The following is a 15,056-nucleotide window of genomic DNA, read 5'->3' on the forward strand; positions in this document are numbered from 1 at the left end:
CTGAACACAGAGTATATTCACCCTGAGGTATACGTGTATTCAGAGAACATACACTTAAGAGATTTATGTGCATTTAGGGTAATTTAAGGTAATAAAATACAGGTAAACTTTGGCGTTAATGATCTACATGTAATCGATGAAGTTTAAAGTTGTGAGGGGCAACTAGTCCTGAATAGCAAGGTGGAGAGGGTAGTGAAGGTCCCAGAGCCGCCATTACCGCCCGCACCAGCTGCTCAACGTTACTACAACTTTCGTCATTTTCATCAGTATTTCAATGTTTTCGTCTTATACGTGCTTCCTCGGATAGCTCAAGTGAATAATAAGCAATTGTTTAAAAGTTATTTGATGAGTACTCTTCCCCCCCCCACCCCACTCCGGACGAATCTACTAAGTGTGATTGAGGTCATGACAGGTCAGGTCAGTGTTTTGATCTGACAGCTGGAGAGGATTTCAAAGTAGGATTTTTTCATGCACATAGAGAAATTTCTCCTCGAAGCAGGTGCTATGATGTTGGTAAAGTTTTAGTTTAATATGTTAATTATGCACCCCATACCCATCCTGTGGGCGGTAGTCAAAATATTACATTATTATTATTATTATTATTATTATTATTATAATCGAGGGGAGGCGCTAAACCCGGAGGATTATACAGCGCCTGGGGGGGATGTGGAAGGCATTCAGGCTTAATTCGGAGAACTGGGGCACAGATCCAATTCCCTAAATCAAGAGCCCCTCACCAACATCAAGGAACCTTCCTTGAGGGGTCAAATTACAGAGGTACATAATTGGTCCAGGGACTGGACCCCAAAGTTTTGATAGATGAGCAAGTTACAAAGGTAACGAACTCCAGGTAGATCTGGTCACAATCATGACGGGCTCTTGTTTATGTTGTATTTTTGTACTTAACCTATTTGTGATTGCTGGGGTTGTCACAGCTTGTGTGTGTATGTGTATACCTGGAGAGGGTTTCGGGGGTCAACGCCCCCCGCGGCCTGGCCTGTGATCGTCTTGCTGTGGCTCAGGGCCTGATTAACTAGACTGTTGCTGTTGGCCGCACGCCAACAGTATGTATCTATGTATCAAAATGTATGTATATGTATTTAAATGTGTATCTATGTTTATGTATGTATATATTTATGTAACCTGACTAAATGTGACCAGACTAAAAACTTCCCAATATTACCATGCACAATGAGTTGGGTCATACCTGGAGTTTACCTGGAGAGAGTTCTGGGGGTCAACGCCCCCGCGGCCCGGTCTGTGACCAGGCCTCCTGGTGGATCAGAGCCTGATCAACCAGGCTGTTGCTGCTGGCTGCACGCAAACCAACGTACGAGCCACAGCCCGGCTGATCCGGAACTGACTTTAGGTGCTTGTCCAGTGCCAGCTTGAAGACTGCCAGGGGTCTGTTGGTAATCCCCCTTATGTGTGCTGGGAGGCAGTTGAACAGTCTCGGGCCCCTGACACTTATTGTATGGTCTCTTAACGTGCTAGTGACACCCCTGCTTTTCATTGGGGGGATGGTGCATCATCTGCCAAGTCTTTTGCTTTCGTAGTGAGTGATTTTCGTGTGCAAGTTCGGTACTAGTCCCTCTAGGATTTTCCAGGTGTATATAATCATGTATCTCTCCCTCCTGCATTCCAGGGAATACAGGTTTAGGAACCTCAAGCGCTCCCAATAATTGAGGTGTTTTATCTCCGTTATGCGCGCCGTGAAAGTTCTCTGTACATTTTCTAGGTCGGCAATTTCACCTGCCTTGAAAGGTGCTGTTAGTGTGCAGCAATATTCCAGCCTAGATAGAACAAGTGACCTGAAGAGTGTCATCATGGGCTTGGCCTCCCTAGTTTTGAAGGTTCTCATTATCCATCCTGTCATTTTTCTAGCAGATGCGATTGATACAATGTTATGGTCCTTGAAGGTGAGATCCTCCGACATGATCACTCCCAGGTCTTTGACGTTGGTGTTTCGCTCTATTTTGTGGCCAGAATTTGTTTTGTACTCTGATGAAGATTTATGTGAGGTTTTATCTCAGCATCATAAGTGAGATAAGATAAGATAAGATTTCGTTCAGATTTTTAACCCCGGAGGGTTAGCCACCCTGGATAACCCAAGAAAGTCAGTGCGTCATTGAGGACTGTCTAACTTATTTCCATTGGGGTCCTTAATCTTGTCCCCCAGGATGCGACCCACACCAGTCGACTAACACCCAGGTACCTATTTGCTGCTAGGTGAACAGGACAACAGGTGTAAGGAAACGTGTCAGAATGTTTCCACCCGCCGGGAGTCGAACCCGGGCCCTCCGTGTGTGAAGCGGGAGCTTTAGCCACCAGGCCACCGGGCCTGGTGGAAAATAATTTCCCAAAATTATGCTGTATGTTTTTTTATAATGTAAATATACCTGATTAATGCATTACTATTGCTCTAAAGTGTATTTTAAAGAAGAGAACCGACAGGGAAGCTCTGCGCCTGCGCTGACGAGCATGGGGGAGATGCCGTTGTTTTGAATGTGGTACAGGCAAGTTAGTGAAATGTGCATAAATTTTCGTCACTCTAGGGGTTATATTGGGCTTAAACCTCTCAAATAGGAGCCGAAATTGTTGGATTTGCAGTCCTGCATAACATGAGCATTAAGCAGATGGACAAGACAGATTTGGAACCCCAGCTAAGTTGTCTATTTATGTTGAGATTCTGGCCAGTATTTTCTTCATATTTAGGCAGGGGTTTGTGTATGATACACAGTAATCTCCAGACAAATTGGTGAGTGTTACGATTATAAATTCTCCTTCTGTTACTTAAATGTGTATATGTAATCATTTATTAATTTTAATATACAGTCCACATATTTATATTAATGTTTTTACCAGAATTCCTGGTGATGTATATTTCTTTTGAAATTAATATAGGTCCAGAGTGACTTGTGGAGAGATAGATTATAGTAGGTATCGAAGGAGGACATTTTTTGTGACCTAAGTGTCCTAAAATTCCTACTTGTCGCTGTAACCTTGATAAAGAATAATTATCTTTGTTACCATTTACTGGTATGTATCTTATGAGTTACATCCAGGTAAATTTAATTTTCCACAATAAGTCTTCTGTTGTTCAGTTATTTTTGCAGTTCCTTGATAATGAGAAATCACGACAGCCCTTGATATTTCTCTACTACTTTTTATGCATGCATGCACACGCACGCAGAGCATTTAGGGCGGTGCAACATAAATTCACAATTCTCTTGTATTCCAGCATGAATCGTCAGAGAGGTCATCAGCAGAACAACGCTTACCATAATAAAGGCCGTGGTAGACATTTCGATAACAGTTATAATGAGGCCCATACTAGCCAGAAATATGAACAGGGGACCCATTCAGGCTGGGATAGAAACAATCATAATCAAACCCATACTAGTAGGAAATATGAACAGAGGACCCTTTCAGACTGGGATAGAAGTACTCCTAATCAAGCTCACACTAGTCGGAAACATGACCAGTGGACCCATTCAGAAACGAACTGGAAGTGTCAGAAATGCCATTGTTCCAACTTCTCAAACAGAACCTATTGCTATAAATGTGGAAATTCAAAAGGTATGTGCACAATTAAGCTATATTTTCTTATTAATTTATTTATTTCACTGTAATATGTTTACAGTACATGGAATCAAATTCAAAATGGGAATTGACACAGTTACTTTTTGCTGATGATACTGTGCTTATGGGAGATTCTAAAGAAAAATTGCAAAGGTTAGTGGATGAGTTTGGGAATGTGTGTAAAGGTAGAAAGTTGAAAGTGAACATAGAAAAGAGTAAGGTGATGAGGGTGTCAAATGATTTAGATAAAGAAAAATTGGATATCAAATTGGGAAGGAGGAGTATGGAAGAAGTGAATGTTTTCAGATACTTGGGAGTTGACGTGTCGGCGGATGGATTTATGAAGGATGTGGTTAATCATAGAATTGATGAGGGAAAAAAGGTGAGTGGTGCGTTGAGGTATATGTGGAGTCAAAAAACGTTATCTATGGAGGCAAAGAAGGGAATGTATGAAAGTATAGTAGTACCAACACTCTTATATGGGTGTGAAGCTTGGGTGGTAAATGCAGCAGCGAGGAGACGGTTGGAGGCAGTGGAGATGTCCTGTTTAAGGGCAATGTGTGGTGTAAATATTATGCAGAAAATTCGGAGTGTGGAAATTAGGAGAAGGTGTGGAGTTAATAAAAGTATTAGTCAGAGGGCAGAAGAGGGGTTGTTGAGGTGGTTTGGTCATTTAGAAAGAATGGATCAAAGTAGAATGACATGGAAAGCATATAAATCTATAGGGGAAGGAAGGCGGGGTAGGGGTCGTCCTCGAAAGGGTTGGAGAGAGGGGGTAAAGGAGGTTTTGTGGGTAAGGGGCTTGGACTTCCAGCAAGCGTGCGTGAGCGTGTTAGATAGGAGTGAATGGAGACGAATGGTACTTGGGACCTGACGATCTGTTGGAGTGTGAGCAGGGTAATATTTAGTGAAGGGATTCAGGGAAACCGGTTATTTTCATATAGTCGGACTTGAGTCCTGGAAATGGGAAGTACAATGCCTGCACTTTAAAGGAGGGGTTTGGGATATTGGCAGTTTGGAGGGATATGTTGTGTATCTTTATATGTGTGTGCTTCTAGACTGTTGTATTCTGAGCACCTCTGCAAAAACAGTGATAATGTGCGAGTGTGGTGAAAGTGTTGAATGATGATGAAAGTATTTTCTTTTTGGGGATTTTCTTTCTTTTTTGGGTCACCCTGCCTCGGTGGGAGACGGCCGACTTGTTTAAAAAAAAAAAAAAAAAAAAAAACATATTTGCCTAATATTGAGTTCAGGTTCTGGTCTGAAATAGTGCATTTTTATTATGTAAAATGCAGTCATAATAATAATAATAATTATAGTGGTACCAACTCTCTTATATGGGTGTGAAGCTTGGGTTGCAAATGCTGCAGCAAGGAGGCGGTTGGAGGCAATGGAGATGTCCAGTATGTCCAGGATGTTCCAGTATGAAAAAATTGTGGTGTAAATATGTAGAAAATTCGGAGTGTGGAAATTAGGAGAAGGTGTGGAGTTAAAAGTATTAGTCAGAGGGCAGAAGAGGGATTGTTGAGGTGGTTTGGTCACTTAGAATGGATCAAAGTAGAATGACATGGAGAGCATATAAATCTGTAGGGGAAGGAAGGCAGGATAGGGGTCGTCCTCGAAAAGGATGGAGGGAGGGGGTAAAGGAAGTTTTGTGGGCGAAGGGCTTGGACTTCCATCAAGTGTGTGTGAGCGTGTTAGATAGGAGTGAATGGAGACGAATGGTTTTTGGGATCTAATGGAGTATGAGCAGGGATTCAGGGAAACTGGTTATTTTTATATAGCCGGACTTGAGTACTGGAAATTTGAAGTACTATGCCTGCACTTTAAAGGAGGGGTTTGGGATATTGGCAGTTTGGAGAGAGATGTTGTATATCTTCGTACACCTACCATTCGACTTATGACCGAGCTTGGTTCCAACTGACTGGGCGTAAGTCAAAATGGATGCAAGTCGAACATTACTACTGAATATCAGCATCACATTAGGTAATGATTTTATTTTATTGTTTTATTTTTGTATTTCATTTTTTACTCTACTTTTTATGCTGTTAGTACTGTTTTTTATACTGTAAGGTTTAAGAGAAACACTGTGTACAACACAAACAGTTGTTTATTTCCCAAAACATTTGCATACTAAACATGGTTGTAAGTCGAGTGGTCGTATGTTGAGCAGGTCGTAAGCCGGATGGTAGGTGTATATGCTTCTAAACTGTTGTATCTGGGCGCCTCTGCAAAAACAGTGATTATGTATGAGTGAGGTGAAAGTGTTGAATGATGAAGTTATTTTTCTTTTTGGGAATTTTCTTTCTTTTAGGGTCATCCTGCTTCTGTGGGAGATGGCCAACTTGTTGAAAAAAAAAAATATACTACTACAAGTACATGTACAAGGTATACAGGCCTAGCTGACATCAGTGAAATATTACTATATAGAAAGCCCCTTGTTATGCAGAACATTTCGGGCAAATTAAGCCAATTTTGTCCTAGGATGCGACCCACACCAGTTGACTAACACCCAGGTACCCATTTTACTGATAGGTGAACATAGACAATTGGTGTAAGGAAACACGTCTGATGTTTCTACCCTTTCGCTGGGAATCGAACCTGGACCCTCACTGTGTGAAGCGAGAGCTTTTGCCACCAAGCCATGGGGCACCTATACCCAGCAGCTGTTGTCATTTTTTTGTGCAACATTTTATTTTGGTAGATATAAAACATTATTTACAAATGAGTGATATGTCTGAGCCAATCAGTGGTCACTATTAAGTTAAGTAAAGCTCCTGGCCAATCACAGCAGCAGAAACTGGCATGCAGAAGCATGCCAGTCCCACATCTATTGCTAAATTAAAATTAGGTTAGTTAGGTTATTTTAGGATGGGGTAATGTTGAGTTTCCACAAAGTAAACCCACATAACCCAACCCACCTAATATTGTATATTTTTAAGGAATAAATTATAAGTCAATTCAGACCTGAACTCATAATTACTCCAGTATTTAAATTAAGCTATGAAATAAATATACAAGGTATGATGTAGCACGTAATGAAAGTAGTTTGTTAGATTATGTATTGGTGGATAAAAGGTTGATGGGTAGGCTCCAGGATGTACATGTTTATAGAGGGGCAACTGATATATCGGATCATTATTTAGTTGTAGCTACAGTTAGAGTAAGAGGTAGATGGGAAAAGAGGAAGGTGGCAACAACAAGTAAGAGGGAGGTGAAAGTGTATAAACTAAGGGAGGAGGAAGTTCGGGCGAGATATAAGCGACTATTGGCAGAAAGGTGGGCTAGTGCAAAGATGAGTAGTGGGGGGGTTGAAGAGGGTTGGAATAGTTTTAAAAATGCAGTATTAGAATGTGGGGCAGAAGTTTGTGGTTATAGGAGGGTGGGGGCAGGAGGAAAGAGGAGTGATTGGTGGAATGATGAAGTAAAGGGTGTGATAAAAGAGAAAAAGGTAGCTTACGAGAGGTTTTTACAAAGCAGAAGTGTTATAAGAAGAGCAGAGTATATGGAGAGTAAAAGAAAGGTGAAGAGAGTGGTGAGAGAGTGCAAAAGGAGAGCAGATGAAAGAGTGGGAGAGGCACTGTCAAGAAATTTTAATGAAAATAAGAAAAAATTTTGGAGGGAGTTAAACAAGTTAAGAAAGCCTAGGGAAAGTATGGATTTGTCAGTTAAAAACAGAGTAGGGGAGTTAGTAGATGGGGAGAGGGAGGTATTAGGTAGATGGCGAGAATATTTTGAGGAACTTTTAAATGTTAAGGAAGAAAGGGAGGCGGTAATTTCATGCACTGGCCAGGGAGGTATACCATTTTTTAGGAGTGAAGAAGAGCAGAATGTAAGTGTGGTGGAGGTACGTGAGGCATTACGTAGAATGAAAGGGGGTAAAGCAGCTGGAACTGATGGGATCATGACAGAAATGTTAAAAGCAGGGGGGGATATAGTGTTGGAGTGGTTGGTACTTTTGTTTAATAAATGTATGAAAGAGGGGAAGGTACCTAGGGATTGGCAGAGAGCATGTATAGTCCCTTTATATAAAGGGAAAGGGGACAAAAGAGATTGTAAAAATTATAGAGGAATAAGTTTACTGAGTATACCAGGAAAAGTATACGGTAGGGTTATAATTGAAAGAATTAGAGGTAAGACAGAATGTAGAATTGCGGACGAGCAAGGAGGTTTCAGAGTGGGTAGGGGATGTGTAGATAAAGTGTTTACATTGAAGCATATATGTGAACAGTATTTAGATAAAGGTAGGGAAGTTTTTATTGCATTTATGGATTTAGAAAAGGCATATGATAGAGTGGATAGAGGAGCAATGTGGCAGATGTTGCAAGTATATGGAATAGGTGGTAAGTTACTAAATGCTGTAAAGAGCTTTTATGAGGATAGTGAGGCTCAGGTTATCGTGTGTAGAAGAGAGGGAGAATACTTCCTGGTAAAAGTAGGTCTTAGACAGGGATGTGTAATGTCACCATGGTTGTTTAATATATTTATAGATGGGGTTGTAAAAGAAGTAAATGCTAGGGTGTTCGGGAGAGGGGTGGGATTAAATTATGGGGAATCAAATTTAAAATGGGAATTGACACAGTTACTTTTTGCTGATGATACTGTGCTTATGGGAGATTCTAAAGAAAAATTGCAAAGGTTAGTGGATGAGTTTGAGAATGTGTGTAAAGGTAGAAAGTTGAAAGTGAACATAGAAAAGAGTAAGGTGATGAGGGTATCAAATGATTTAGATAAAGAAAAATTGGATATCAAATTGGGGAGGAGGAGTATGGAAGAAGTGAATGTTTTCAGATACTTGGGAGTTGACGTGTCGGCAGATGGATTTATGAAGGATGAGGTTAATCATAGAATTGATGAGGGAAAAAAGGTGAGTGGTGCGTTGAGGTATATGTGGAGTCAAAAAACGTTATCTATGAAGGCAAAGAAGGGAATGTATGAAAGTATAGTAGTACCAACACTCTTATATGGATGTGAAGCTTGGGTGGTAAATGCAGCAGCGAGGAGACGGTTGGAGGCAGTGGAGATGTCCTGTCTAAGGGCAATGTGTGGTGTAAATATTATGCAGAAAATTCGGAGTGTGGAAATTAGGAGAAGGTGTGGAGTTAATAAAAGCATTAGTCAGAGGGCAGAAGAGGGGTTGTTGAGGTGGTTTGGTCATTTAGAGAGAATGGATCAAAGTAGAATGACATGGAAAGCATATAAATCTATAGGGGAAGGAAAGAGGGGTAGGGGTCGTCCTCGAAAGGGTTGGAAAGAGGGGGTAAAGGAGGTTTTGTGGGTGAGGGGCTTGGACTTCCAGCAAGCGTGCATGAGCGTGTTAGATAGGAGTGAATGGAGACGAATGATACTTGGGACCTGACGATCTGTTGGAGTGTGAGCAGGGTAATATTTAGTGAAGGGATTCAGGGAAACCGGTTATTTTCATATAGTCGGACTTGAGTCCTGGAAATGGGAAGTACAATGCCTGCACTTTAAAGGAGGGGTTTGGGATATTGGCAGTTTGGAGGGATATGTTGTGTATCTCTATACGTATATGCTTCTAAACTGTTATATTCTGAGCACCTCTGCAAAAGCAGTGATAATGTGTGAGTGTGGTGAAAGTGTTGAATGATGATGAAAGTATTTTCTTTTTGGGGATTTTCTTTCTTTTTTTTTGGGTCACCCTGCCTCGGTGGGAGACGACCGACTTGTTGAAAAAAAAAGAAAAAAAAAAAAATGAAAAAATTGAGTTCAGATAGTTTTTATTCATGTCATTCCCTTCAAGGATGGTGCTTTGATTTTGATAAAGGGGCTCTTGAAACAACATTCTGGATTTTCTCTTCCCTTTCTTGGATTGAACCTGAATGCCTCCCATTCCTCAAGTGCCATTATGTTGAATTCTGTGAATTAATTATTTTCCCTTAATTAAAATAATCATTCTTTATATATTAAAATACACGTACAGCTAAAATAGTTATTAGAATTCAATAACTGGTTTTTTAACAATTACATATACTACTCTTACAATGAGAGTGTCAGCATTTTACATGTTACAAGTATTTTTACAAGTTTCAAGTGAATGCGGATGAATTATACATAAAAGTTTTGGCAATAATTTTAGTAGACATTTGTGTGATCTTTTTATATATGTATTGTATGTTACTTAAATATGCTGACTAAATTGTTCAGAGGACAGGTTGTGAAATTTATAACTGGCTACCTTCAATAAGATCTTTTCATCACATTTCTCAATATAATTTTTGTTTTACATAATTTTGCCATTTCTTGATTGCAGCCCTGTTTTCAAACTTATATATTTCATGAGTATTGGAATAGTACAGCAAACCTTAGTGTAACAGACTAATAGGAGGATGTTGGGGTAAGGTGACTGTTAATGCATCCGAGGCGGATATTGTTTTGCCATAATTGGAACAGTAATGGACAGTTCTGTAATCAATGAATTAAATCAGTTGACCCAGTGGATTTTGCCCATATTGAGGTGTGCTAAATAGAGGGTTTACTGAACTTTTCATAAAATGAATATGTACTAAAATTAGATATATGTAGACAGCAGGCCCTGCACATATGTCCCAGTGCAATGGAATAGGGAAGCAGGCACTGGGTGGAATGAAGATGAAGATAAATATAGAAAGAAAGATACAGATACAAGTAATTATGAACCACCAGTCGAACAACTGATTGACTGGGACTCGGTTTATGAAGCGAATGTAAGTAAAAACTCTCATGTTGTTGCAATAAATTTTGGATCATTTTAAATTTGTCAAAGCACTTGGTCTTCAATCATATCTACCATATTTTATATTTCTTATTGCCCTTTTCAATGAATATGATTCTCCTCTTTTTTTTACCAATCCTATTCATAAATATTGGGATGCCACAAGGCAGCATTCTAGGTGCTCTACCTTATATCAGTAACCTACCAAATATATGGCAACTCTTGCACATTATTTGCAGATAATTTCACCATTGTCACCTCAAACCCTGATCCAGTTGTCCTAAACAGCAACACTGTATTTACCTTACATGGAAAAGCCCGTGGTTATGCACGGCTTTTTGGGCAGTCATAAGCTATGATTAATACTAATGATATAAAAATAAAAAAAAAGTGTATATAAATGTAATACATACTAAAATATAAAATTATATCTAATAGTTTTTTGTGAAATTTAGCATTTAATGAATTGAGACATAAATTCAGAAGAATTAAAATGCAAATAAGCAATGTAATAATGGTGATATTACTTTTGTTTTTCTTTTTGGGCCTCCCTGCCTCGGTGGGATATGGCCGGTTTGTTGAAAGAAGAAAGATTAGTTTCTATGGAGGTTTAGGTACATTATCCCTACCTCTACCTCTGATTAAAATAAAAAAGTAAAAAGATTTACAAAGATTCACTACTATACCCGAACTCCCACTGACACTTTTTTGGTTATCCTAGGTTCTCTACACATATGCTGCTATGTATGATAATCTATGTAACTGTATTTGTGTATACCTGAATAAACTTACCAGAGTGAACACTATATCCATTTGTCGTTTAGGGTATGTATGTATCTTTGGCTATCTACAACAGCATCTTGTGTAAAATCCATCATGACAGGTTACTCAAGAATCAAACGCCCTCACCTTCTCTTCAATAACTGAATATGCTTTATAAATTTGTTTGCTTCAAATTGATTAAATTTTCAAGTGCATTTTACGTACTAACCATTATCTTTAATAGCCTTCTTTGGACCAGGAAGCAAGTGACATGAGAAGGGTGCACCCCATTTGGTCAAGCATTTAAGGTTGTATTTTAAACTGTTGCACAGCACTTGCTTTTAATGGCTGCACTTGGTATACTTTCATTGTTTTATTACTTTGGAAAAATAAATTCTCATTAGTTTGCATTGTCACTTGACCAAGCTTTAAGTTAGTCCCCTAGTAAGTGCTGTTTTTAGAAATTGTTGGGTGAAACACTTGTAGCATAGGTATTACTACTGTAACTTCAACATAGGCTTATGGAGGCCTGTTCTTTCATGTTAGACAATGTATAGTAACTGGACCAGAGTGGTGATTAAATGCAGTATGTTTTTTTGGATACCTTTTTTTTTTTTTTTTAATTTTGTGTATTTTGATTTACCTCCTTTAGGACAAGTTTGAAGCTGAGCGTTGGGCTCATCTTCCACCTTTACAGAAAACCCTTTACATAGAAGATCCTGAAGTGAAATTGATGAGCGAAAAGGAAGTTCAAGATTTCAGGTTTGTAAATGTGCAGGGTTCATGGCATTGTTATAGGACCATATGACTTGCTTATCTAATGACATTTTTGTTGGAGTAAGGGAGCTTGTATAATTGAAGAGGTATCCTGCATTCATCTGATGAACAAGTTTTATGAATAATTTGAAATGTATATCAAGGTCAGATCAAGGAAAATTTAGAGGCGAGTGAAAAGATGAGTGGTTAGGTAGTATGAATGATAATGTAACACACAGAATGAGAGGAAAGTTAGGCAATCCATACTGAGAATAATAGTGGCTCATGCCCTACCAGAATCCATAAAGCCCTCTGTAAGTCTGAATTCTAAGGTGTGGGGTGTGTGCTAAGCTTCTGTGGCTCTTTTGCAACTCTGTTCATAAAAAGTAACCTCTAAAATTTTTGTTAACGCCTTATAGTTTGTAGTCAATTTCCACTTCTTTTTATAATATTACTCTGTTAAATGCCTAGGGCAGTACTAGCAAGCCATTGTAAAATGGCAGTTCATTATTATTTTGGCTTCCGGCATTATCTCTGAACTTGCCAGTGAGGCTTTTGTACAGTCGCTTCAAATTTACAATCAACTGCAATTACATTCTTGATTTTTCTTTGTACAGTGGACCCCCGGTTTACGATGGCATTGGTATCCGATACATCCGGTATTCGGTACATTTTAACGCAAAAATTTTGCCTCGATTCCCGTTAAAAAAACCCAGTATACACGATTCATCCGAGACGTGTCCACGTGTGGCCCAGTGTTTACAAGCCAGCCAGTGTGCTTGCATCTAAGGATACATTCGGTACATTCCATATTATCACTGTTTTTGGTGCTTGCTTCTGCAAAATATGTCACCATGGGCCCCAAGAAAGCTTCTAGTGCCAACCCTGTGGTAAAAAGGGTGAGAATTAGTATGGAAATTAAGAAAGATTTTATAGGGTTTGGGGCTAACCCTGAGAAGCCTATGCCAGTTGTTCAATCCATTGTGCCTACTTCAAAAATTAAGGAAATGTGTGCAAAGTGAGTTGAACTGCAAACCTTTATGGATGAGAATCACCCTAACACAGCTATTGCAAGCCGTGCTGGTGACTATTACAATGACAATGTTGTGGCCCATTTTAGACAAATCGTAAAAAACGGGAGGTACAGAGCTCTATGGACAGATTTGTTGTGTGACAGAGGTCCAGCGACTCTCAAGCTGGTCCTAGGGGCATTAAAAGAAGAAGGGAAGTAACCCTTGAAAAGGACTTGCTACCTCAAGTCCTAATGGAAAGGGATTCCCCTTCTAAACAATAAGTTCGACACTCTCCCCTCCTGCCATCCCATCAATCATCACCAGATCTTCATTAAAGGTAAGTGTCATGTATTCTAGTGTTAGTAGAGTACTACAAACTGTGCATGTCTTCTTCAGTTTGTGTGCATTAAACTTAATATTTCATGTGGTAAATTTTTTTTTTTCATACTTTTGGGTGTCTTGCAAGGATTAATTTGATTTCCATTATTTCTTATGGGGAAAATTGATTCGCTTTTTGATAATTTTGGTTTACGATGAGCTCTCAGGAAAGGATTAATATCGCAAACCGGGGGTCCACTGTAATTTGAATGTCCAGAAATCTGAACATAAAAAAACTTCAGCATAAATGATGATTGTTCTAAGAATGTCATTTAAGCATTTTTACCCAAGTGAATGCCAAAAATTTGGAAGATAGCAAAGTTGACACTAATGTTAAAAAAGTGACGTGGAAGAATCCCTGAACTACAGGTGTTCTTAATGAGTGTAATGTGCAGATTGCTGGAAAAGATTGTAAGGAATACTGTATCTAGAAAGTTTAAAATAACTTTAAAACTAGCATTGATTCTGAAATAAAAAGTTGTTCATGTGAAACCTTACCAAGACACAAAAACAACTTTATCTGCCCCCCTGCCACTATAAACCCTCTTAAATAATTACACAAAATTTGAAAAGGATAACATTATGGTCACTGATGAATGCTCAAATAGGTAAAGCAAAAAGAATTCTCAGGGTGGCTCGTTGCTGGTGAAGGATTCTTTATCGAAGGAATTGGAAGTTTCTGCCCCTTGGATTGAACCTCTTGCCATTCCCAGGTGCTGCTGTATAACCACCATGGGTTTAACACTTCCCCATCATCATGATAAGGAAGAATTACTTAGTAGTCAGGGGGCATAAAGAAAACAGGATTTCTGTGAAGACAGACAAACCCTATTGAAGGAAAGAAATAAAAATGAAGATGATTTACAAACTGCCTGAAGACTAAATAGTGTAAAAGTTAAGAAGAAAAAATATTTTTCTACAGAGTTAGAGCCAAATCAATTCATTAAATTGCTTCTTGGGGCAACAAACTAAAATGGGGAAAATAGACAGAGAAAGTTAAGTTTTTATACATGTATAGATGGAGTAAAATAAAAAAAATGTTGAATAGGATTACTGTACTACATAAATATGATTACAGGCTAGTACATGTAATTTGGTTTGGGTGCAAAATTAAAAATTTGCTAATGTTAATTCACAAAATATATCTATTGATTTATAAGATCGGATATTTGAGAAGATCTAGTTTTACGGCTCTTTGATTTGATAGTGCCTTGAAAAACTGTCATGCTTGAATATCTTTGCTTTATCTTGTGTGTTGTACTTTTATCATCTCATAAAAATCTACCCTTGTTGTAAAGTGTTGCCAAACTCCTGAGTTTTATACTTAGAAAAATAATGTATTGTACTTTACCTAATATTTCAAGTACTACTCATTTTAAAATGTCGACAGTTTAGTATATATACAGCCTCTCCTCACTTAATGACGGAATTCTGTTCCTAAGACCATTTAGGTAAGTGAATTTGTAGCTGAGCGAGGAGCATACTATAATGGTAGTGGGGTTTGTGTCAACCATCTTTGATGTTATTTTAACCCTTTTGGGGTTTCGGCCGTACTAGTACTGCTTACGTACCAGGGTTTTTGACGTACTAGTACACACAAATTCTAGCACCCTCAAATCTAGCAAGAGAAAGCTGGTAGGCCTACATATGAAAGAATGGGTCTATGTGGTCAGTGTGCGCAGTATAAAAAAATCCTGCAGCACACTGTGTAATGAGAAAAAAAAACTGTTTTTGGTTTAAAACAGCGACTTTGCACAGTATTTTCATGTGGTATTTATTGTTTTATTCTAGTTGTCCTGGTCTCTTTGTATAGAATGGAAGACATATTACAGAAATTGAGATGATTTTGA

General features: G+C 38.8%; 1 protein-coding gene across 1 annotated transcript in view; it reads left to right on the forward strand.

The window, feature by feature from the left end:
• The first annotated feature begins 2,606 nt into the window (after positions 1–2,606).
• LOC128698605 (probable ATP-dependent RNA helicase DDX43) overlaps positions 2,607–15,056 on the forward strand; it is a 100,834-nt gene continuing 88,384 nt past the window's right edge. Inside the window, exons 1-4 of the mRNA XM_070085021.1 lie at positions 2,607–2,758; positions 3,242–3,579; positions 10,129–10,289; positions 11,712–11,821. Coding sequence (XP_069941122.1) covers positions 2,622–2,758; positions 3,242–3,579; positions 10,129–10,289; positions 11,712–11,821 — 746 coding nt within the window. The 5' untranslated portion in view covers positions 2,607–2,621. The remainder of the gene's footprint in view (positions 2,759–3,241; positions 3,580–10,128; positions 10,290–11,711; positions 11,822–15,056) is intronic.

This window comes from Cherax quadricarinatus, chromosome 14 (assembly GCF_038502225.1).
Source record: "Cherax quadricarinatus isolate ZL_2023a chromosome 14, ASM3850222v1, whole genome shotgun sequence".
Taxonomy (NCBI): Eukaryota; Metazoa; Arthropoda; class Malacostraca; order Decapoda; family Parastacidae; genus Cherax; species Cherax quadricarinatus.